The 23137-nt window shown below is 59.0% G+C and overlaps 2 protein-coding genes across 2 annotated transcripts; one reads left to right on the top strand and one right to left on the bottom strand.

Moving 5' to 3' along the window:
• On the top strand, positions 1 to 14130 carry Edc3 (enhancer of mRNA decapping 3). The gene is made up of 6 exons (XM_013011962.1): positions 1 to 207; positions 2398 to 2714; positions 7964 to 8299; positions 11204 to 11357; positions 12622 to 12839; positions 13302 to 14130. Exons 1-6 carry the CDS (start codon positions 35 to 37, stop codon positions 13634 to 13636), a joined length of 1533 nt encoding a protein of 510 aa, XP_012867416.1. The 5' UTR covers positions 1 to 34; the 3' UTR covers positions 13637 to 14130.
• An 866-nt stretch (positions 14131 to 14996) lies between these two features.
• Clk3 (CDC-like kinase 3) lies at positions 14997 to 22330 on the bottom strand. The gene is made up of 12 exons (XM_013011963.1): positions 22174 to 22330; positions 21592 to 21808; positions 19542 to 19638; positions 19204 to 19270; positions 17510 to 17626; positions 17126 to 17292; positions 16543 to 16637; positions 16246 to 16375; positions 15988 to 16070; positions 15788 to 15867; positions 15596 to 15686; positions 14997 to 15380 (listed from the first exon to the last, which is right to left on the bottom strand). The coding sequence occupies exons 1-12, from the start codon at positions 22323 to 22325 to the stop codon at positions 15204 to 15206; spliced, it is 1473 nt and encodes a 490-aa protein (XP_012867417.1). The 5' UTR covers positions 22326 to 22330; the 3' UTR covers positions 14997 to 15203.
• Between the last annotated feature and the right edge of the window lie 807 nt (positions 22331 to 23137).

Here is a 23137-nt window from a genome sequence, read left to right as displayed (position 1 = left end):
GTCAGGAGGGGTTCCTTGTCCTCTCCGCGGTCTCATGGGAACCATGGCTACAGACTGGCTGGGCAGTATCGTGTCCATCAACTGCGGGGACAGCTTGGGCGTCTATCAGGGCAGAGTGTCAGCGGTGGACCAGGTCAGCCAGACCATTTCCCTCACCAGGCCTTTCCACAATGGAGTAAAGTGTCTGGTGCCAGAGGTCACCTTCAGGTGAGTCCCCATGGCGTCCCTGCGTGCGGCGGGGGCAGCCTGACCTCCGCTCCGGGACTGTGTGGTGGGGCTGGTTTGGCAGGAGTAGTTGACAGTGAGCTCCTGAGGCACGGGTGTGAGCTCAGCTGCTGTCTCCCACGGACACCAGCTGATCAGCAGCTCAGCTGAGCAGTCAGGATTTCCTCACCCTTGTTTTTATTTCCTCACTCTCGCCTCCGACTGGCACGCAACCTTATGTTATTTTTTATTTATTTTTTGGGGGGGTCCGGTCGTGGGGCTTGAACTCTGGGTCTGGGCGCTGTCCCTCAGCTCTTCAGCTCAAGGCTAGCGCTCTACCACTTGAGCCACAGCGCCACTTCCGGCTTTTTTGTTTTTGCTTATGTGGTGCTGAGGAATTGAACCCAGGGTCTCAGGCATGCAAGGCAAGCGCTCTGCCACTGAGCCAACTTCCCAGCCCCCTAAATTTTGCATTATTTTTCTCACATCAAACATCCTTATCAATTTTCTTCCCCAGCATAAAAGTATCTCTTTGTAGAATGGTATAGTTTATGTGTGCCTCTGTGTGTGTGCCTCTGTGTGTGTGTGTGTGTGTGTGTGGTGTGTATACATAAGCATGCTTGCATGCCAGTACTGGATTTAAAATCATGACTTGGTCGCTGTCCGTAAACTCTTTTTTTTTTTTTTTTCCTTTTTGCTGGTCCTGGAGTTTGAACTCAGGGCCTAGGCTTAAGAGTAGTGCTCTACCACTTGAGTCATGAGTCACAGTCTGGCTTTTTTGGTAATTTATTGAAGATAAATCTCATAAACTTTCCTACCCTAGTTGGCTTTGAACTGTGATCCTTAGATCCTCAGCCTCAGCCTCCTGAGTAGCTAGGATTATGGACATCAGCCACCTGCACCCGGCAATCCCTGAATTTTTTTGCTGAAGGCTAGTGCTCTTATCACTTGAGGCGCAGCTCTACTTGCAGCATTTTAGGTGGCTAATTGAGAGATAAGAGTCTTGTGGTGCCTCATGCCTGTAATCCTAGCTACTCAGAAGGCTGCAATTTGAGAATCACGGTTCAAAGCCAGCCCAGGCAGGAAAGGCCATGGGACTCTTATCTCCAATTAACCACCAGAAATTGGAAATGGAGCTGTGGCTCAAAGTGGTAGAGTGCTAGCCTTCAGCAAAAAAACTCAGGGATTACTGGGTGCTGGTGGCTCATGCCTGTAATCCTAGCTAGCACCCAGGCCCTGAGTTTGAGCCCCTTGACCCCCTGTAAAACAACAACAACTCATAGACTATTTCTGCCTGGGAGTTGGCTTCAAACCACAGTCTTCAGGTCACAGCTTTCTGTCATCATGAGGCTTGAACTCTGGGCCTGGGCTGTCCCTCAGCTCTTCAGCTCAAGGCAAGCACTCTACCACTTGAGCCACAGCGCCACTGCCGATTTTCTAGTGGTTTATTGGAGATAAGAGTCTCATGGCCTTTGCTGAATGGGCTGGCTTTGAATCGTGATCCTCAGATCTCAGCCACCTGAGTAGCTAGGATGACAGGTGTGAGCTACCGGTGCCTGGCTGCTTTTAGATTTTCTAGTGACCCGTGCATCCTTCTGCCATTGCCCAGATTGTGTGTTTATGGGTCTGTGGGCACCGGCAGCTTTTTGTCTCTTTGCATGGCTGTCCTGGCATAGGTGGACATAGTATGTTCACAGTTTATTGACTGAGTGACTGAGAATCAGTGAATAAAGCAGAAGCCAGGCTGGGAGTGTAGCTCAGTGATGTGATTGCCTAGCATGCATGAGCCCCTGGGTTCCACTCCTCAGCACCACATAAACAAAAAAGCCAGATGTGGCACTGTGGCTCAAGTGGTAGAGCGCTAGCCTTGAGCAAAAGAAGCTCAGGGACAGCGCCCAGGCGTTGAATTCAAGCCCCAGGACTGGTGCAGCAACTACAACAAAAAGCAGAAGCCAGTACATAGTCTGGAAGTCTGAGGGGATAATGTGATCATAATGAACAGCAGACTCTTGAAAACAAGTCCATGCTGTACGAATTGAACGTTGGTGTCTCTACGAGCTCTGCCACTTTTCCTGAGTTCTGCTTGTGGTATCGCTGGAATGCTGTTCTGCTAAGGGGCGGCCGTGTGTCACTGGCCCCAGTGGCTTTCTTTTTATCACTGTTTGGAGACTTGGACTCTTTTGTGTATTTTAGGGCAGGTGACATTACAGAATTAAAAATCTTGGAGATACCGGGTCCTGGAGACAACCACCATTTTGGGGACCTTCATCAGACAGAATCAGGCCTCTCTGGTGTTGGATACCAAATGGGTATCAGCCAGAATGGCCCAGGCAAGTTGGTCAAGAAGCCAGCCTCTTCCAGCAGTGCGCCCCAGAACATCCCAAAGAGGACAGACGCCAGGAGCCAGGACATGGCCGTCTCCCCTCAGCAGCAGTGCTCCAGGAGCTACGTGGACCGGCACGTGGAGTCGCTGAGCCAGGCCAAGAGCTTCCGCCGCCGGCACAACTCGTGTGAGCCATTCCTTGCTTCATCTCACCTCTCAGGCTGCGCATCCTTTACCACTAGCACTCGAGTTATAAAAAGGGGACAAGGAGCCCGGCTCCAGTGGCTCATGTCTGTCATCCTAGCGATTCAGGAGGCTAAGATTTAAGGACTGAAGTTTGCAGTTTGAAGCCAGCCCGGGCAGGAAAGTCCGGGAAACTATGATCTCCAATAAACTCAGAAAAGGCCAGAAGTGGCGCTGTGACTTAAGTGATAGAGCACTAGACTTGAGCAGAAGCAGTCAGGGACAGTGCCTAGGCCCAGAGTTCAAGCCCCAGGACTGCCAAAAAAAAGAAAGAAAGTAAAAGGGTACAAGGATAGCATAGTTCAGTCACTCCAGGGCATGCTGGGCTGGTAGAGGTTACATGAGCATGCCCGGACCCTCCCCTCTCTTCTTCAGGAAATGTCAGCTATCCAATGTTCATTGACTCATCACCCACTATAGTGTTGTTTAAGTCTAACCAGTGATGGCAGTGATGTGTGGCTGAGTGTGCACTGGAGTTCTTCAGGGAACTCTTGAGTGTCTTTTGCCTGTTACCTGACCCCATCCTTCAGAGAGCAAGTGCCTGGGGAGGAATTCGCTTTCGTTCCAGTGTCCTGTGTTTCCTTCTTCACTAGGCCGCGAGGTGGTGTGCACTGCTGTCCCCACGCAAGCGCCACGGCTTGCTGATTGCTGTGTGCCCACGTGGAGTCATCAGGGGTCCGCCACGACTGGCTAGGCTTTGTGATCTTTGTGACGTGTTTGGTTGTGTGCTCGTTGTGAAGCAGGACAGACTTGCCGTTGTGTTCCTTAAATGAATAGGATTGTACTTTGAAAAAACTCATAGTTGAAGGGAGTGGGGAGAGTGATAGAGGAGGTGACATTCCTTGAAATACATTGTAAATAAATGGAAAGGTAACGGTGAAATCCACCCCTTCCAGAACTGACAGCAGCTAATGAACAACCAGTGGGAAAGGAAAAAGTTATTGCTAGCTTGGCATGGCTCAGATGGTAGAGCCCCTGCCAGTAAGTACAAGGCTCCAAGTTCAAGACCCAGTACCACCTACCAGACACTGGTGGCTCTCAGTTATAATCCTAGCCGCGCAGGAGACTTGAGATCTGAGGATCACGGTTCAAAGCCAGCCCAGGTAGGAAAATCTGAGACTCTTATCTCCAGTTAACTACCCAAAAGCTGGAAGTTCAGCTGTGGCTCAAGTGGTAGAGTGCTAGCCTTGGGTGAAAAAGCAGAGGTATTGGCATTCCCCCAACAAAAAGACTCTTGGGGCTGGGGCTTAGTGGTAGAGTGCTTGCTTAGCATACATGAAACCATGGGGTTGTCAGTACCACATAAACAGAAAAAGCTGCAAGTGGTGTGGTGGCTCAAGTGGTAGAGTAAAAGAAGAACGGTGCCTTGTGTTCAAGACCCAGGACTATGGAAGTGGCGCTGTAGCTCAAATGGTAGAGCGCTCGCCTTGAGCTGAAGAGCTGAGGGACAGCACCCAGGCCCAAAGTGCAAGCCCCACAACCGACCAAAAAAAAAAAAAAGACCCAGGACTAACAAAAAAGAAGAAAGACTATGGGTTTGTGGCTTGGGCACGGTGGCTCACACAGATAATCCCGCTGCTATACAGGAGGCTGAGATCAAAAGGATTGCAATTTTAGGTCTAGGCAAAAATGTTTTTGAGACTCCCATCTCAATGGAAGAAGCTGGGCATGGTGGCACATGCTTTGCCATCCCAGCTGCAGCTAGAAGTATAAAATAGGAGGATCGTAATCCAGGCAAAGACCTGTGCAGAAAGCAAGACCCCGTTTTAAATACAAGTGCAGAAGAGGACTGGAGGTGTGGTCAAACCCTCTCAGTGCCACCAAAAAGTCAGAAAAGAGCATAGATCTCTGCATAAGGGCAAAGCAGGCTTAAATCCTGTGTCAGAGCTAAGCCTGGTGTCAGGGGCAGCTGAGAGGTGACCCCTCTGGAATCACGTGACTAAGATGTGTGACTGGAGTTGCTGTGAACTGCCCTGAAGAACATGGAAGGTGGAGGCTGGTGTGGAACACATTTGGATGTAGGCAGGGTTCTGTCCACGACCTTGTCCCGAGTCCACGGATTTCCCTTCCGCTGCCCCTCCAGGAGATGGAATGGGGTGCAGTTCCGCCTTCATGGCTGACGGGGCAGAGTGAGCGTGCCTGGCTTTGAGGATCCCCCATCTAATGTCATGTCCTGTTCTGCCCAGTTTCCGTGACCCTCCTGACTTTGTTTCTCTGGGTGTGCTTCCTGGAACGTGGGAGGTCATCGGCAAGTGTGTGTGCACAGGTGCTCTCTGGAGGCCTGGGGTCGCTAGACTGTGGGACACGTGTGCAGGGCGCCCTGTCGCGTGCAGAGTGCAGGACAGAGGTCTCCGTTACAACACGTGTGGCAAAATCCATGAATAAGCACAACGATGGGCTAGTACCAGACGCCCTGCCTGCTCCAAAGCCTCTGTGCCAGAGGCTGGCAGGAAAGTGGCACAGGAAGCGCCCTGCCCCCACCCGTGGCGGCATGCTGGCTCCCTGTCATCCCCAGAGCCTTCGCCCTCCAACCGCCACGGCCAGCTTGCTCACTCGGCTCTAGTGTGTGTGTGTGTGTGCAAGTGGATCAGCACAGCCGAGCGTCTGGCCTGCTGTCCTCCATCTTTCCCTGCCCTGGTGCGTGTCTCCTCTGCTTTTCTCTGCACTTGAAATTCCCAAGGAGTGGTTTTTTTTTCCTCTTTTCCCCCAATAGCCGTTCATTTGTATGGCGTGGTGCAAAGGTGTCACCAGCTCCCCGCTTTTCCTCTTGCACCTTCAGGGATTGTGCACCGTGCATTCACATTCTCTCCAGCAATCAATGCTGCACATTGCCATCGGCCTGGTGCTGACAGCTGTGAGCTTGCCAGAGCGGGTGGCGGCTTGGCAGGGCGGATGTCAGGAGACCGGGGAGAGCTGGAACTCAGGGCCTGCGGTGCTCGGCTCTTGATTCTGGGATCTTTCCTTATTTGTATTTTTTGAGGGGGGAATAGCATTTGAACTCAGGGCCTGTGTGCTGGTTCTGAGCTGCTCTTGCTCAAGGCTAGTGCTCTACCACTTGAGCCACAGCTCCATTTTTGGCTTTTTGTTTTTGCTAGCTTATTGGAGGTAAGAGTCTCATGGACTTTCTTGCCCAGGCTGGCTTTGAACCATCACCCTCAGATCTCAGCCTCCCCAAGTAGCTGCATTGACAGACGTGAGCGTCCTTGTGGATCTGTCTCCTGGCCTGTGGAGCTGGGTTTCCTGTGAGTGGGATCGCTTCCCCCCCTGGCCCTTCTGTGTGTGCTGGTGTGGAGTGATTATGTGTTTCTTCTCCCCATGTAGTTGTGGTTACTTCATGTGTGTTGGTGTTGCGCATGTCCACCTGCCTTGAAACCCTAGCCCCCAATGCTCACCTGCATTCTTCTTTTGTCGGTTGTGGGGCTTGAACTCTGGGCCTTAGGCATTGTCCCTGAGCTCTTGTGCTCAAGGTGAGCACTCTACCACCTGAGCCACAGCACCACTTCTGGTTTTCTGGTGGATAATTAGATGGGTGTCTCATGGACTTTCCTGCCTGGACTGGCTTTGAACCACGATACTCAGATCTCAGCCTCCTGAGTAGCTAGGATGACAGGCGTGAGCCATTGGCACCCAGTGTCTACCTGCATTGTTGTTGTCCATCTTTTCCTGCTGCCCTTTTTGTTTTTTGGTGGTTGTGGGGCTAGAACTCTGGGCTTGGGCACTGTTCTTCAGCTCAAGGGAAGCGCTCTACTGCTTGAGCCACAGTGCCACTTCTGGTTTTCGAGGGGCTTATTGGAGATAAGAGTCTCACGGACTTTTCTGCCTGGGCTGGCTTTGAACCGTGATCCTCAGATCTCAGCCTCCTGAATAGCGAGGATGACAGGCGTGAGCCACCAGCACCTGGCTTTGCTGCCCTTTTCTAGTCACACAAATTTGCCAGCACTTTTTTAGTTTTGTTTTTGTCAGTTGTGGGGCTTGAACATGGGCTGGGTGCTGTCCCTGAGCCTCTTTGTGATCAAGGCTAGCACTCTACAACTTTGAGCACAGCACCACTTCCAGTTTTTGAGTGGTTAATTGGAGATAAGAGTTTCATGGGGGCTTTTCTGCCCAGGCTGGCTTTTGGACCATGATCTTCAGATCTTAGCTTCCTGAGTAGCTGGGATTACAGGCGTGAGCACCAGTGCTCTGCAACTTGCTGGCATTTTTTTTTGTTGTTGTTGGTCTGGGGCCTGAACTCTGGGTCTGGGCGCTCGCTGTCCCTCAGCTCTTCAGCTCAAGGCTAGCACTCTACCACTTGAGCCACAGCGCCACTTCCAGCTTTTTCTGCTTATGTGGTGCTGAGGAATCAAACCCAGGGCCTCATGCATGCAAAGCAAGCACTCTACCACGGAGCCACCTTCCCAGCCCCTCATCTTGTTTTTTGATGCATCTGTTTGGATCTCCAAATTTAGCAGAGACTGGTGGTCTACCAGGCTAGACGTGGGTGAGAGGTGTGAATGGCGTGGACTCTGCCATCTGTGGGTATAGAAGCTCCTTGGGTGAGAACAAGAACTTGGCTTCCTAAACAGGGCAGTGTGGTGAGAGGCACGTGCTGGTGGCTGTGCCAGTGTGAGGCGGAAACGTGCATCAGGAGGCTGAGGCGTGTGCACACATTCCTGTGGTGTAATCTATCATCTGAGCAGCCATAGAGAGAGAGGTATCTGGAGAGCTCCGTCATACGATGAGAAGATGCTCCCTTGCTAGGAAACAGTACAGTTTTTTTGTCTTGAGTGCTGGTATTGAGGCTTGAACTCAGGGCCTCTCATTCCCTCTCCCTTAGTTGATTGCTTATGGCTGACACTGCCAGTTGAGGCTGACATTCTACCATCTGAGCCATGCCTCCCATTCAGCATTTTGCTGGTTGGTTGGAGAGAAGAGTCTCAGACCTGTCTGGCTAGGCTGGCTTTGAGCTGATCTCCAGCTCTTACCCTCTTGAGGATTACAGGGATGAGCCATGGTGCCCAGCCAAGGCCATGGGCTGTCCATTCTGTGTTCCTTGGCGGTGATTGGACGATGTCTGACATCTGCTAGCTTACAGGGTTTGTGGTGGTTTTTGCTACTTGCAGGTTTCAGAACCGCTTCCCTTTCTGTGATTATTACTGCACTGTCCCCATTTTCCACTTGTGCCTGGCACTGACCCACGGGATCCTCCTCCAGGGTCATCTAGTAGCCGACACCCGAGCCAGGCCACGCCGAAGAAAAGCGGCCTGAAGAATGGCCAGATGAAGAGCAAGGACGATGAGTGCTTCGGGGACGACATCGACGAGATCCCGGACACGGACTTCGACTTCGAGGGGAACCTGGCCCTGTTCGACAAGGCGGCTGTGTTCGAAGAGATCGACACGTACGAGCGGCGGGGGGGCGCCCGCGCCCGGGGCGTCCCGAGCGAGAGGCCTGCGCGGTACCGGCACGACGAGAACATCCTGGAGGCCGAGCCCATCGTCTACCGCCGCATCACTGTGCCCCACAACGGCAGCAAGGAGTTCTGCACCGGTGAGCGCCGGCCGCCGGCCCTCGTGCACTTAGCGTTTGCCCAGTTACGAGGCGTAGACACACACACTCCCAGATCCGGTATGGGACCCGTAGATGGTGGACGCCTCGATCGGGTGGTCGGATCTGTAGGGAGCACGGCCGCCCAGGTCAGGGCGTTGGATGGGCTCTCACGCCGCCTTCCTGCCGCCGCCGCCTCTGGGTGGTACCCAGAAGTGATGAGGGAAACGGAGGCTCGGTTTCCCTGGTTGTTGTGGTCTCCTTGAGGCCGCGCAGGATGGCCGAGCGTTTGGCCGGCTCGAGTCACGAGGTGGCAAGGTAGTGTGCGGGTAGCCACGGAGCGCTGGGAATGTAACGATGGTTGATTTCTGTTTCCCCTGTGCTTCGTGTGTGTGTGGTTCAGTCCTAGGCTAGAGCTCGGGGCCTGGGGCCTGTCCCTGAACTTTTGTGTTCAAGGCCAGTGCTCTGCCACTGGAGCCACACCTCCACATCTGGCTTTTTGCTAGTTAATTGGAGATAGCCTCATGGACTTTGCTGCCTGGGCTGGCTTCAAACCATCGTCTTCAGGTCTCAGTTGCCTGAGTAGCTGGGATGGCAGGTGGCAGCCACACTGCTGTTCTGAGCGTGAGTGTGGCACTAGGTTTGAATGCAGAGCGTCTTCTGCTGGATAGGCGTCCTTCAGATGAGCTATGCTTCCAGCCCCAGCCCTTTTTCCTTAGCTGTGTGCTCAGGTCAGCCTGGACTGCAGTCCTCTTATTTATACTTGGCATTTTTAGCTGCGCTGACAGGCACATACCACTGCCTGGTGACACGGGGTCTCATGCACTTTTTTTTTTTTTTTTTGGTCATGGGGCCTGAACTCTAGGCCTGGGCGCTGTCCCTCAGCTCTTCAGCTCAAGGCGAGCGCTCTACCACTTGAGCCACAGCGCCACTTCTGGTTTTCTAATGCTTTATTGGAGATAAGAGTCTCATGGACGTTCCTGCCCAGACTGGCTTCGAACTGCGATCTTCAGGTCTAGCCTCCTGAGTAGCTAGGATGACAGGCGTGGGCCACCGGCGCCCGGCTCTCATGCACTTTTGACCAGGTTCACATCAAACATGCTTCTTGTGATCTTGGGCTCTTGAGTAGGATTACAGGCATGAGCCACCCTGCCTGGCCGGGTTTTCATGATGGAAGTGGAAGTTCTCTTCTCACGGGACTCCTGTGTTGTAACGGCTGCTGACACAGCTCAGAGCACATGCCGTGGTCCTTGTCCTTGGCCCTTGTGTGTGGCCTGTGACACGCTGTAGGAACGGCCGGGGGATGGAAGGCCAGCAGCGCTGGGCAGTGTGGCTTCCTCTGTGTCACCAGTGGAGAGGCTGACGCCCGAGGCCCTTCCTGCACTGCTTGGAGTGGATGGAGCGACTTTTGTCTTTCCCAGGGATTCCTTCTGTGCGTGGCGTGCGTGGCTGCCCCGCTGCAGGCTCCAGCCTCGGCAGGTTACAATAAAGATAAAACCGCAGCTCCTCAGGAGCTGAGAGCTGAGGATCGCAGTTCAAAGCCAGCCCTGATAGGAAAGTCTGTGAGACTCATCTCTAACCAAGCACAAAAGAGCCAGACGAGGCGCTGTGGCTCCAGCGCCAGTCTCCATTTTTCCTGATGAGGCTGTGAAGCCTGGGGTGCCAAGGCTTTCCCTGGCCGCTGCGGGTACGTCCAGGGCAGGCTGGGCTCCGAGGCGGAGCTGGGTGGCTCTGATCGCATCTCGTCCTCCAGAAGTGGCCCGGGGAGGCTGCTGCGTGCGGGCTGCTGGCTGCCGGCGCAGGCCGCTCCGGAGGCAGATGCGGATCTGTGCAACACTCTTGGGTCCTTGGACAGGGCAGCTGTTTCCACAGTCACGGGCCGCGGCCGCTCTGCGCACGCCTCTCCTGCGGACAGTGTCCGGTTCCCCTGCGCGCTCCCCCTACCGATCAGGCTCCCAGGATCTGGACTTGGACCTCGAAATTCTGTGGAGACAGATGTGCGTGTGCACACGTGTGTGTCCTCAGTGTGAGTGCTGTGCACTCAGTGAGGGGCCCAGAGAGCACAGGAGGGCGGAGGCTTCCCAAGAATTTCCACTCATTACTTCAAATCCCAAATGCAGTGCTTAGGGACAGCTCGGGGCGGGGCGGGGCGGCGCCGCTGCGTCTGTGTGACACACGACTGGCGTGTGGCGCGGGTGGTGGCCTGCATGGTGGCGCAGTGGCGCGGCAGCGTGGCGTGGTAGTGGCGTGCTCGGCTAGTGTGCAGCAAGCTGTGGGCTCAACCTGAAGCGCTGCAGGAAGGTGAGACTCCATTTCCAATGAAGCAACAAAAAAGCTAGACGGGCGGCATGGCTCCAGGGGTAGAGCACCAGCAGAGCAAGCCGGCTGAGCCAGGCAAAGCCCTTGATCCAAGCCCCGCACTGGCCCAGAGAGAGTTCGGGTGGATCTGGGGATGCGTGTGCACATCTAGGAGGCACTCTGGGCGTGCTTCCGGGGGTGTGTGTGGGCATGTGTGCGGGTCTGGGGGCGTCGGTGGCTGGGCAGGTCACAGGGTCGGCCGATATCAGTTGCTGGCGCACAAGGTGCAGCAGCAGCTCTCTATGCAGCCGGCCATGATTGGTGGTTTGGAAAGTGTAAGGAGCCCTCGTGCCCCGTGGCCACTGCCCAGAACAGACCCGGTGCCCAGCCGGGCGCCACCCGCCACAGCGGCCGCTGCAATCACTCATGCTCACATGGTGATTCTGCCAGCCGGGCGCCAGCGCCTTCGCCTGCCATCCCAGCCACTCTCAGGCTGAGGTGTGGAGGGACGGGTGGGGCAGCGCCTTCATGAGGGCTGGTGGCGAGGGTGGTGGTGTTGGGGTGCAGTGTACATGGCCACACGCCCGTGCCTTGCTGTTCTCACCACAGACTCGGGCCTGGTGGTGCCCAGCGTCTCGTACGAGCTGCACAAGAAGCTGCTGTCAGTGGCTGAGAAGCACGGGCTGACGCTGGAGCGGAGGCTGGAGATGACCGGCGTGTGCGCCAGCCAGATGGCGCTCACCCTCCTCGGGGGCCCCAACAGGTGAGCCCCTCCCGTGCGCGTGCCGAGGCCTCGCCACGGCCTCCTCACCGCGTGAATGGAACCCAGTGCGAATCTTGCGGCTTGGAGCGTGCCGCAGGCCGGGCAGCTTTTCCCGTGGCCTTCACACAGTCCCCGCTGCGGTCCCCGGAGCACTGGCTCGGAAGCGGCCTTGAGTGGATGGGGAGTGCGGCCCGAGGCCTCCGAGAGCCCAGTTCCAGTGCGCAGCGAGCGTCCTGGAGAACCGCAGGTGCCTGCTGCTTGCTTTTCTTATTTTTTTGGTCTGGTCGTGGGGCCTGAACTCTCGGCCTGGGCGCTGTCCCTCAGCTCTTCAGCTCAAGGCTAGCGCTCTACCACTTGAGCCACAGCGCCATTTCCGGCTTTTTTTTTCTGCTTATGTGGTGCTGAGGAATCGAACCCAGGGCCTCAGGCATGCAAGGCAAGCGCTCTACCACTGAGCCACCTTCCCAGTCCCTGCTTTCTTTTCTTTTCTCTCTTTCTGCTACCTATCCTGGAGCTTGAACTCAGTATCTGGGCACTGTCCCTGAATTTTTTTGCTAAGGCTGGTGTTCTACAACTTCTATAGCTCTACTTCTGGCTTTTTGCTGATTTATTGGAGATAATAGTCTCATGCAGCTGGGCGCAGGTGGCTCATGCTTATAATCTAGTTTACTCAGGAGGCTGAGATCTGAGGATCATGGTTCAAAGCCAGCTGGGCAGGAAAGTCCCTGAGACTTTTTTTGTCGGTCGTGGGGCCTGAACTCTGGGCCTGGGCGCTGTCCCTCAGCTCTTCAGCTCAAGGCTAGCACTCTACCACTTGAGCCACAGCGCCACTTCCGGCTTTTTCTGCTGATGTGGTGCTGAGGAATTGAACTCAGGGCTTCATGCCACCTTCCCAGCCTGAGACTTTTTTTTAATTTTATTTTATTTGTGAACACACTGTACAGAGGGGTTACAATTACATGGGCAGGATAATGCGTACATTTCTTACCAAGCATTACAGCCTCCTCCTTTGTTTACCCTTCACATCCCTTCCCAGCCTCCCCCCTAACAGCCTGAGACTCTTATGTCTAGTAAACTACTCAAAAAAGCTGCAAGTGGTGCTGTGGCGCAAGTGGTCAAGCATTTGTCTTGAGCAAAAAAGCTCAGGACTGGTTCAGGAAAAAAAAAGTCTCACGGGCTTTTCTGCCCAGGCTGGCTTTGAATCTTGACCTCAGATCTGAGCCTCCAGTGCCCAGCCTGTCATGGCCTCTGCCCCCCACTCCAGGTTGAATCCTAAGAACGTGCACCAGAGGCCGGCGGTGGCCGTGCTGTGTGGGCCGCACGTGAAGGGCGCTCAGGGCATCAGCTGCGGGCGGCACCTCGCCAACCACGACGTGCAGGTCATCCTCTTCCTGCCCAACTTCGTCAAGATGCTGGAGTCCATCACCAACGAGCTGTCCCTCTTCAGCAAGACCCAAGGCCAGCAGGTGTCCAGCCTCAAAGGTGAGCGCGGGGGCTGGAGCCCCTTCGGGAGGCCTGGGTGCAGACCATGCTTCCTGTCCAGCAGCGCCCCCAGTGGTGACAGGCAGGAAAGCAAATGTGCTTGCAAGTCCCTTGGCCCCCTCCTCCCTGAGCCTCACCTTTCCCCGCCTCTGGGACAGCTGCTGCTGCGCTAGGTTCAGTTGTGGCTTGGCTTTCTGTGGTGCTTACACTGGGAGGGGTCAGGAGATGGGGCGTTCGCGGTGTTTGTGGGTCACAGGTCTGGGCTTGAGATGGGGAGAGGCCCTTGGGAGTCAGTAGAGGCAGATCTCATGTTCTGTGTGCTGGGAGCACAGGGCCCCGAGACACTGAGTCAGGGGCCATGGAGTGACCCCCTTCTTCCCCCCGCTCCCCTCTCGGACCACTGGCTCCGCCCTGGTGGAGCTCTGTTCTGGCTCCTTTCCCACGCTCTCTCTGCACCCCCAGATCTGCCCACCAGCCCCGTGGACCTGGTCATCAACTGCCTGGACTGCCCCGAGAACGCCTTCCTGCGGGACCAGCCCTGGTACAAGGCGGCTGTGGCCTGGGCCAACCAGAACCGGGCTCCGGTGCTGAGCATTGACCCGCCGGTGCACGAGCTGGAGCAGGGCATCGACGCCAAGTGGTCCCTGGCGCTGGGGCTGCCGCTGCCCCTGGGCGAGCGCGCCGGCCGCGTCTACCTGTGCGACATCGGCATCCCGCAGCAGGTGTTCCAGGAGGCGGGCATCAGCTACCACTCGCCCTTCGGCTGCAAGTTTGTCATCCCGCTACACTCGGCCTAGGGCCCCAGGCCCCACCACGCTCTGCCCGCACTTGCCGGGCTTTGTTTACAGAACAGGCAGCTCTCAGACTGTTTCAGGTTTACAGCCCCCGGCTCCAGTTCGCGCCTTTGGGGCCTGGTGGCATGGCCCACACCTCAGTGGTGACTCTGTGTCCCCCTCCCCCAACCCCTCCTTGAACCACAGACACTTGACTGGCCACCAGAGGGCACTGCCCCGGTCCCCGCGTCCCTCCCAGCCCCTCCATCGCTGGACTGGCGCTTGGCCTCGCCTCTGCAGGACTGGGCATTCTCGTCTTTGCATTCCATCACAGGCCGTGTGGGCAGCTGGTGTTGGGGCAGGAGAGAGGACTGCAGCACAGGTGACATAAACTGTGGTCGAGCCAGTGTGCGCTTGCCTGCAGCTTCCGCTGGGCTGGGCCCAGATGCTCGGGGTGCAGCTTTTATATAGCAGTCTTGGGGAGGGGGGGCCCAGGGGAGCCTGGTGCTTTTGCCCGCTGCTCCCGCCCATCCGCGTGCCCTGTCACCCGGGCTGCTCCAGTTCTCACCAGGATCTGAACTTCGGTCATCAGGCAGATGCCAAAAGGTGGCTGGCTCCACCCAGCTTACCTGTGGGGGTCACCGAGGGGCCCCGGCCCACCCAGCTGCGCTGGAAGCGCCAGCTGTTCCGGCTCTGCCCTGCAAAGGACCTGGGGCTTGTGCTTAAAGCCTTATTCAGGACTCAGGTGTCCTTGTGCTGTGCCCATGAAGGACAGGCGGGCTTCTTGAGGGGTGCAGGCACGGGGGTGGACTGGCACCGTGGACTTGCAGGGGTTGGTGGGGCAAGGGCTGGTCTCCACCCGAGGGTGTCAGCGAGGGAGGGAGGGCCTCTGTTTAGAATCAGCACCTCACGGCCCCAGCGTGGGGGGGGGGGCGGGGGAGAAGCGGGGCACATGCCCATGGGCACTGCCTGCCACACTGGGCCAGGGAAAAATCCAGAACTGGAACCTGCTGTCAGTACATAGCTGCCGGGATTTGTGCCCATATTTGCCCTGCCTGGAGACGGCCCCCTGGGGTCCAGATCAGGTCGTGAAGCCCTGCAGCTCTTGGGGAACCATAACTAGCACCCCAATAAAGCTGTGATCAGGACCTGTGTGTGTGTGCGTGCTCAGTAGGCCACGGAAGCCCCACTCCATAGAAGACGGCTAGTGGGGTGCGTAAGGTAGATTCCGCCCGCCAGTCACCGGGCCAGTGCCGCCCTGCCCACAGGCTCACTGGCTTTCCACAGGCTGAGCTGCTATGCGTCTTTATTGGGGGCCGGGGGGGGGGGCGAGCCTTGAGATGGATGCATGTGCCAAAGTTACAAACAGTAAGAAACACTTTATTATAACTTTACAACATATAAATAGCTGGGGTCAAATCTGTGCTTTCTGGCCACTGGCCCCACCCCCACGGGCCCCCTCAGCCCGCGCCGCGCTGTCCCGCCGTGGTGTCCTGCGGTGGCCGCTGCCCATTGCAGCACCAGCCGAGACCTAGGGGGAGGCTGGAGGAAGGCCGCAGTCCCGCTCCGTGTCAGCACCGGCCCGCGCCTGTCATCTGCTGGGGTTGCGGCTACTGTGTAAGGATCGCTCCTCGGGGGTCAGGCCGGCGAAAAAGGGGTGCAGCAGGGCCTCAGCCAGGGTGATGCGCTGGGCAGGGTCAAACTCGAGCATGCGCCGCATGAGGTCAAACAGCAGCACGTGTTCCGGGGAGTCCTGCAGCATGTAGCTCTGCAGGCAAAGGCGGCACCTCAGCACTCGGGCTGCAGATCCAGGTCCGTGCAGGCCCGCGGCTGAGCAGAGCAACCCTGAAGGCTGTGTGTCTGGGCGTAGGTAAGTGCAGGGGACCCGGTCTCCCCTTCAGCCCTGCCCGGTTCCTCTTTACAAGAGGAGGGAGGAGGGGGTGCTCTCCCGGTGGCCCCTCTGTGTCTACAGCCAACACTGACCTTGAGCGGCTTGCAGTTCTCCTTCACGTAGCGCCCGTCCGAGCTGTCCTCGTCCCACACCAGGCCGCCCTTGTAGAAGTACTTCTGCTTCCTGCCAGCAAGTGCCGCACGGGTCAGGGGGGCGCCCGGGCAGGAGCCCCTGAGGCCACCACGGTGTGCGGCAAGGGCTCCCCCTCCCTGCAGCCCAGATACCTGGTGCGGTGGATCATGTGCGAGGGGATGGGCCCCAGGATCTTCTCCATCATCACCAGGTGCTCGCGGTTCTCGTGGGTCTGCAGTGGAGACAGCGCGCAGGGGTGAGGGGTCTGCCTGCCCATCTCTGGGCCTTGACCAGGCCTCCAACCCCAGCGTCTAGACTTCAGCCTCCGGCCCCGCCCCGCCGGGGGACTCACCTGGAAGAGCGTGAAGCCGCGGTAGTACTCGAAGAGGATGCAGCCGATGCTCCACACGTCACAGGGCTGCGACCACCCCAGCTCTGCAAGTGGACACGGGGCGTGGCTAGCGGGCCCCGGGGCCTGGGTGCGGCGCGGCTGGCAGGGCTCTGGCCGAGGCGGCCCCGACCGCAAGGGCAGGGCAGCCGCCTGTGCCTGGTGACGTGGTGCTGCCCGGCGCGGGCTGCAGACGCCCAGGCACGCCATCCTGTCACTCACCAAGGATCACCTCGGGTGGCCGGTAGTGGCGGGTGGCTACAATGGTGGTGTGGTGCTCATGGTCAAAGGTGGCGCTGCCAAAGTCGGCCACGCGGATGCTGGTGTTCTTCACAGACTTCTCCTCGCAGCTCTGCGGTGACAGCCAGTCAGCGCCGCGCCCCCTTCCACCTGCCCCTGCACCACGCCCCCTGCCCCCGGCGCCACGCCCCCTGTCCCCCCGCGCCCCTCCCACCTGCCCCTGCCCCACGCCCCTCCCTCCCGGCGCCACGCCCCCTCCCACCGGCCCCTGCGCCGCACCTTGTGCTCGTTGTAGAGCGTTTCAAACTCCGAGTTCACAAACAGGATGTTCTCCGGCTTCAGATCGGTGTGTGTCAGCTGGTTCTCGTGCAGAACTGCAGGGGGTGCGGAGGGCGGGCACTGAGACCTGGGCCCCCTCTTCGCGGGGTCTCCCGCCCACTCTTGTCCTGGCCCCCAGCACTGCCTTTGCAAGGCCTGTGGCGTGGAGACCGCGGTGGCTTGCCGAGAGGCTGACGGCCAGCCGCAAGGCCGGCACCAAGCACAGCGCGGCCGGCGGGCAGGGGGGCTGTGGCGGTCATTTGGCATCCATGGCTGCGACCACCAATCCCCCCTCCTCGGCCTGGCAAAGGTGGCACCGAGCTCAGGACTCAGCCAGGCCCACCAGACTGTCGCTGACCCGCCCTGCCCGCCGGCCCGATCCGCCACCTCCCCACACCTCCCCGCATCCGGACACGCGCAAGATGGCCGGTGGACTGCGCGGTCGCCTTCCACCTCTTCCCTCGGGGAAGGAAGCGGGATGGCCGCCGGCCAGTTCCCAGCAGGACCTCACGGGCCCAGCCCCAGCTTGCGGCGGCCCACTCACAGCGCAGGGCGTGGCACAGCTGGTAGGCCATGTGGCGCACGTGGGGCAGCGGGTAGGGCTGGAAGTTGTTCTCCTTCAGGAACTCGAAGGTGTTCTTGCCCAGGAGCTCGAAGGCGATGCACATGTGGCCGTGGAAGTTGAACCAGTCCGACATGAGGACGCACAGGCTAGGAGAGCACGGGGGACTCAGGCTCTGTGCGGGGCTCCCCAGCTGCCGTCCCCGAGTGGGCTCTGAAGAGAACCGGGCGCCCACTGAGGGCTCCCACGCAGACACCCGGCCGCTGACCCAGCATGGCGGACCGGGCGCGGGCCGCAAGGCCCAGGGCAGGGCGGCGCGGGGCGCGGGGCTGCTCCGCCAGCCTCCCGGGCGGAGGCCACACTCACAACTTGTTCTCCTTGTCCTTCTCCTTGATCTTCTTGAGCACGTTGATCTCCAGGCGTGCGGCCTCGCGGTACTTGCCCACATTGCGGATGATCTTCAGGGCGACCTGGGACTTCCCTCTGGGGCAGAAGGAAACCCCCGTTAGCAGCCACATGGGTCCCCCCAAACTCCTGCCTGCACCATGTCCCAGGCCACCTGTGTGCAGTCCCCCCGTAAACCCTGCAACGCGAGCCTTGGCCTTCTTGTGTTCTGGGCTGCTTGCAACTTCCAGCGCTGGCGGAGCGTGGCGCTGGCACCGAGCACACACCCCGCACAAACCCGCTGTGGCAGCTGTGGCCCCTGGGGCAAGGCCTCAGCAGGGGGTGCTCACGGAGGCCAGGCTACCCCCCCCCCGCACCACAGCCTCCAGTTAAGATTATTGGGGCCCAGTAACTCTGCACCCCACGCCAGCAGTGTGCACGCAGAGTCGTAAAGGGCACGCTTGAAGCTCGCCCGCAGGCCCGGCCTCCCTGCAGCGCTCCTCCAGACGCCAGCAGGGGCGTGGGGAGACGGCACTGCCCCGGCGCCGATGCTGGGACTGACTCTGTGCACCCTCCCCTGCCCCATTCTCAGGGCAGCCACGGACTTCTGGGGAGCCTCTACTCTAACCTCCTCTGGACAAGGGCCTCCCGCGCACGTCCCCCACCTTGCTGACCCTGTGTCTGCCCAGGAGCGGCTCTGGGGGTTCAGCTGGGATCGTGTGGCTGCTCTGTGGCCGCTGTCAGATCCACCCCTCCCTGCCACCTGGGGACCTGAGGAGTGGGGCTCAGGCGGGAGCCTGGAGGAAGTGTCCATCCGGGAAGTCTATCAATGAATGCGCTGTGCCAGCCGCACTGGCGGGCCGGCTCTGCCACTGGGGCCAGGCAGGAAGCGCGAAAGGGCTGAGGGCAAGCAGGGGCGCACACGACGCCCAGCGACAGAGCTGCAGAGCTACCACAATGAGAAGCTACAAACGGGGAGCCAGGACTCGGGAGGGGCAGGGCTGGGCACAGTGCGCAGCCTCTCTCTGCACACTTAGAAGGGATCGCACAAAACCAGGCACTAGCGGCTCACGCCTGTAATCCTAGCTACTGAGGAGGCTGAGATCTGAGGATGGTGGCTCCAAGCAGCCAAGGCAGAAATGTCTGTGAGACTCTTATCCCCAATGAACCACACACACAAAGATGGAAGTGGAGCTGTGGCTCAAGTGGCACAACACCAGCCTGGAGCAAAAAAGCTCAGGGCCAAGTGCCCAGACCATGAGTGCAAGTCCCGGGACTGGAAGGCGGCAGAGAAATGGCCGAAGGCTTCTGGGCTGGGACCTGCTCGGCCTCGGGCAGGCTGGGGCTAGCAGCGCGCCCAACCCTGCCCAGCCAAGACCCTGAGGAGCTCCCAGCAATCGGCTCCTGGCCACAGAGGGGCCGGGGCCTGGGCTGGCGAAGGGGAGCTGGGCAGAGGTGTGGGCCGGCGTGGAGGGTGCGGAGGCCCCAGGCCTGCTGAACCCCTTGGTTTCCTCCATATTTCAGGAGCCCACGCGAGCCCGGGCCTGGCAGGGTGCGCAGGCGCTATGCCACGCTCCCGAGAGGGAGAGCTCCGACAGCCGTCTCCACTGAGAGCCTCCCGCTGGCGCCTCCCAGAAGGCTCACACTGCAGCCGGCGCGCTGGCCGGCTCGCTCACCTGGCGTGGTCCAGGCACTCCACCACCTTGCCAAAGGTGCCTTCGCCCAGGTTCCCCACGATCTCATCTACAAGAGAGAAGAGACTGGGCGTGAGCGTCCGGAGGGCGGGAGGCTGGCAGCTCCTGCAAGTTCACAGCATTCAACTTCTCAAACACAAATTAAGGCTTCTCTCTCCCTGCTACACTCTTAAACAGAAGCTGCTAGCGCCTGAGCCATTCAGGCGCTTACTGGTGGCCCCACTAGGGCGCCACGCGCACTAGGGCCCCTCCACGCAGGAGCGGCCTCGTCTAACAGGGGGGTAGGAAGTAGAGGTAAAGTTTACGAAAGGTGGCTGTACATCGCTCTTGGAGCCAATCGCCGATCCGGCACACCAGGTGGCCCTCCTTGTCATCTTCAACACTCCGGCTGCTGCGCTTACTGCTCTGTTGGCTTCTCTGCATGCACCGCCCCCCGAAACGCCATCCGACCAATCGCATGGTGGGCGGTTCCGATTGACAGAATGAGGTGTCAGTCAAAGGCAGAGGTGGAGACGGTGAGGAGCCGGTGGGTTGGTTGGTTGGATTTTCCAGATCCCAGCATTTCATAAGGCACACAGCATATATAACGATAGGGATATTGCAAGGGACACGTCAAGACACAAACTGACTTCAAAACAGAAAAGTAAAAACAGCTACAGGTATGTAAAGAAAACTCGGACATTAGCTATCAGAGGAACGTCGCAAGTGCTCAGAAAGATGTCTGGCCTCTGCAGCCGAGGGGCCAGGTCCTCAGAATGGCTGCAGCCCTGCCTCTCTGCTCTGCTCTGCTCTCTCCCGTATGTCCCCACCCCAGGCCCTCTCCTGGAGCCCAGGGCCAGCACCGAAGACACAGTGAGAGAGAGGGAACGGCGCAAGAAGGCAGCTGGCTCCGCCGGGCCCAGCACCCGGCCAGCGGCGCAGAGCGGTCGCAGCTCCTCCCGGCTCGGCAGCAGCCCATCCAGCCTGTCCCTGCCCGCTTCCGCTCCCCACATGGCCCGGCACTTGCCTGACAGCTGCCAAACTGCCACCTGCCCCGGATGGCTCACTGGCCAGATTGCCACTAACTTCCACAAACGGCCACCAGTCTCGCAGGACGCCAGCCTGGCCAGGCTCTTTCCAGGCCTCCTACCACGATGGGCCACACAGGCCCCGCTGCTCACAGGCCAGGCCCATCCACGGCGACAGAGGGCACCTAAAGAAGCTGCAGAGTCACAGCCTTGTACTGCCACCCTGTGGCCAAGCGTGGTACTGTACGGTCACCCACACAAGTCAACCTGCTACCCGTGGCCCAAGAAGTCACAGACAGAGCTGGGCAGAGACCCAGCTGGACCCTCCGCCGCTTTGGGCAGGACAAGGGCCAGGAGAAGAGAACACAGCATCTAACCTCAGAAACACCCCCTGCCTCTCCTCCTGGGGGCCGAGTGCAGCATGGGCTCCAGGGCTCTCCGCACTACAACACCGGCCAGGCCTCGCTTCACACAGGGCCCGCAACAAGATGAGGCCCCTTGTGCCATTTCTTCTGGTGACCCGGTACACAGGCAGCTGACCCTTCTATAAAGCAGCGACGCTGAGGACGTCACAAGAGGCAGTTCCGACCTGAGCTGACTGACTGGGCGTGATGGCACACAGCTATAGTCCCAGATGCTTGGAAGGATGAGCCCAGGAATTGAAGACCATTTTGGACACTACAGTAAAACTCCATACCAAAAACAAAGGAGGGCTGGAAAATCCACCGGTGGTACCCGGCACTCAGGAGGCTGAGGCAGCAGGATCATGAGTTCAAGGTCAGCCTGGATCGCATAATAAGACCTTGTCTTGGGAACACAGTTCAGAGGTACGCCTAGTGTACATGAGGCCCTGGGCTGGATTCCCAGGCAATGCAGCAGGGAAAACAAACAAACAACTTTTAAAAGAAAAAGAACCTAAGCTGACTGGTAGGTAAATGGCACGCACCCATGGTCTCTAGGGAGAGGTGAGAGGATCCCAGTCCACGTGGCAAGCTCTCAGCCTGAGTGTGCGGTGATCTCACACGGATGGACGGGGCCACACAGCCAACCCCTTGAGGAGCATGGAGGGGCCTTCCTGGCTGTGTCTCAAGCAAGTATTAGACATAGACAGGCTGGGGACCAGCCAGCGCCGGCGCCAAAGCCCCTGTGCCTGCCACAGGCAAAGGGCCAGAAGCCAGGGGGCCAAGCCCCCTGCACGGACGGCACGCACACGCACGCGCACGCGCGCACACACACACACGCACACCAGTGCGCATGCACAGTGTGGACAGGGCTGGCACACTCCCTGGGACCAGCCAGCCTGAGATCACAGGAAGAGGCGAGGCCTGCGGGCCCCAGCCGGCGCACTCTGGCTGCCACTCACCGAGGAAGCGCTGCTACAAGACCTGGTGCGCCGTTTGTGGCAGTGGTGCGCGTGCTTGCGAGTCCGGTGCGGGGCCCTCTCCCGCGAACGCCGCCCATGCCGAGACCGAGAAGTCCCGTAGCAGTCCTCCCCAAAGGACGAGCTCCGCTCCTCACACCGGTACGTGGCGCTGTCCCGATGCTCGCGGTATCTCCTCTGGTAGGGCAGGCGGTCATGGCTGCCAAGAGGAGGATGGGACACTGGTCAGGGGGGACCAGCCTGGTCCCAGGGGCAAGAGGCCCTGGGGAGAGCCCAGCGTCAGAGGAAGGAAGATGCAAAGGCACACCGGGCCTCCAGAACCCTCCATGCCACTGGGGGGGGGGGGGGACGGGGACCGTGAGCCTCAGCACTGCAGGGCCTCCCAGGGTGCCAGCTGCTACTGGAACTTTGGCCTGGGGCCTGAGACAGGCCCAGGGACTGACGGATCTTGCACGTGGAGGCTCGCTTTCTAATTCTCCCCGGCCCAGAAAATGCAGCCCCTCCGAAGGGGAAGAGAGGGGCGCCCCAGGCAGAGGCAGAGGGTGGGGCAGAGTTGGCACTCACCTTCTGGACCGGGACCTCCGAGGCGGGGGCTCCCGTCGGGCCGGGTGCCGCAGGCGGCCGTCGTGCTCCCGGCTGTAGGACCGCCGCCGCTTCCAGCGGTAGCTCAGGTAGGGGTCTGGCTCAGGGGACCGGTAGCGCTTACAGTGATGCATCTGGAACACGAGAGACAGCCCCGCTCAACACCGCCGGCCCTCCGCCACAGGGCCGCGGGGGGGAGCCAGGCCCCCCGGAGAAGAGGCCCATTGTTCTGGTTGGGGGTGGCCCCTCCCAGGGGTTTGTGACGTGGAGAAGAACTCTGAGGTCACACTGGCCCCACAGAAGACAATGGTAACCCCCTTTCTTCAGTGAACAAGCAGCTCCCCGGCACGGCCGTGAGCGGGCACTTGGGAGAGGGGGTCAGGCTCAGGGGTCAAGGTGGAAATGCAGGGTGGGGTGAGCCCTGGACAGAGAAAAGGGGGCCTGCTGCTTCCCTGCCTTCTGTCTGCAGAGTCCCAGGACCTCAGAGCCCTGGGAGGCCTGGAGCCAAGCCACAGGAGAGAGAGGCTGGTGGAGAAGCTAAGCGTTGCCTGGCAGAGCCTTGAACTGGGCTCTCTCAGAAAAGAAGTCACGCGTGGAGCGGCAGCAACACGAGGCCGCCAGCCCCTGGAGAGAGCTGCAAGGGCATGACCCACACGCCCTGGCTGTGCCCCTGGGGAAACAGTCACGTGGGCCCCTGGGCCCACCAGGAGGATGCGGCATCCTCAGCCTATCTGAGTGCCTGCCGCTGGCACCTCGCAGACCATCTGAAGAGCCATGTCGGGGCCATGCTTTCTCTAGAAGCACCATCACTGCCCGCCTCCAGCTCAGGTAGCCAGGTCAGTGACTGCAGAGCTGTCCAGCAGGTACTGAGGTCACCAGAGGAGACTGCCAGGCTGGATTAGCCATCCACTGAAAGAGATGTGAAGGCCAGCCAGACGCCGATGGC

The sequence above is a fragment of the Dipodomys ordii genome, unplaced genomic scaffold, assembly GCF_000151885.1.
Source record: "Dipodomys ordii isolate 6190 unplaced genomic scaffold, Dord_2.0 Scaffold15, whole genome shotgun sequence".
Classification (NCBI taxonomy): domain Eukaryota; kingdom Metazoa; phylum Chordata; class Mammalia; order Rodentia; family Heteromyidae; genus Dipodomys; species Dipodomys ordii.
Note: the sequence above shows the minus strand (reverse complement) of the source record. Positions and strands in the feature narration are given on the sequence as shown.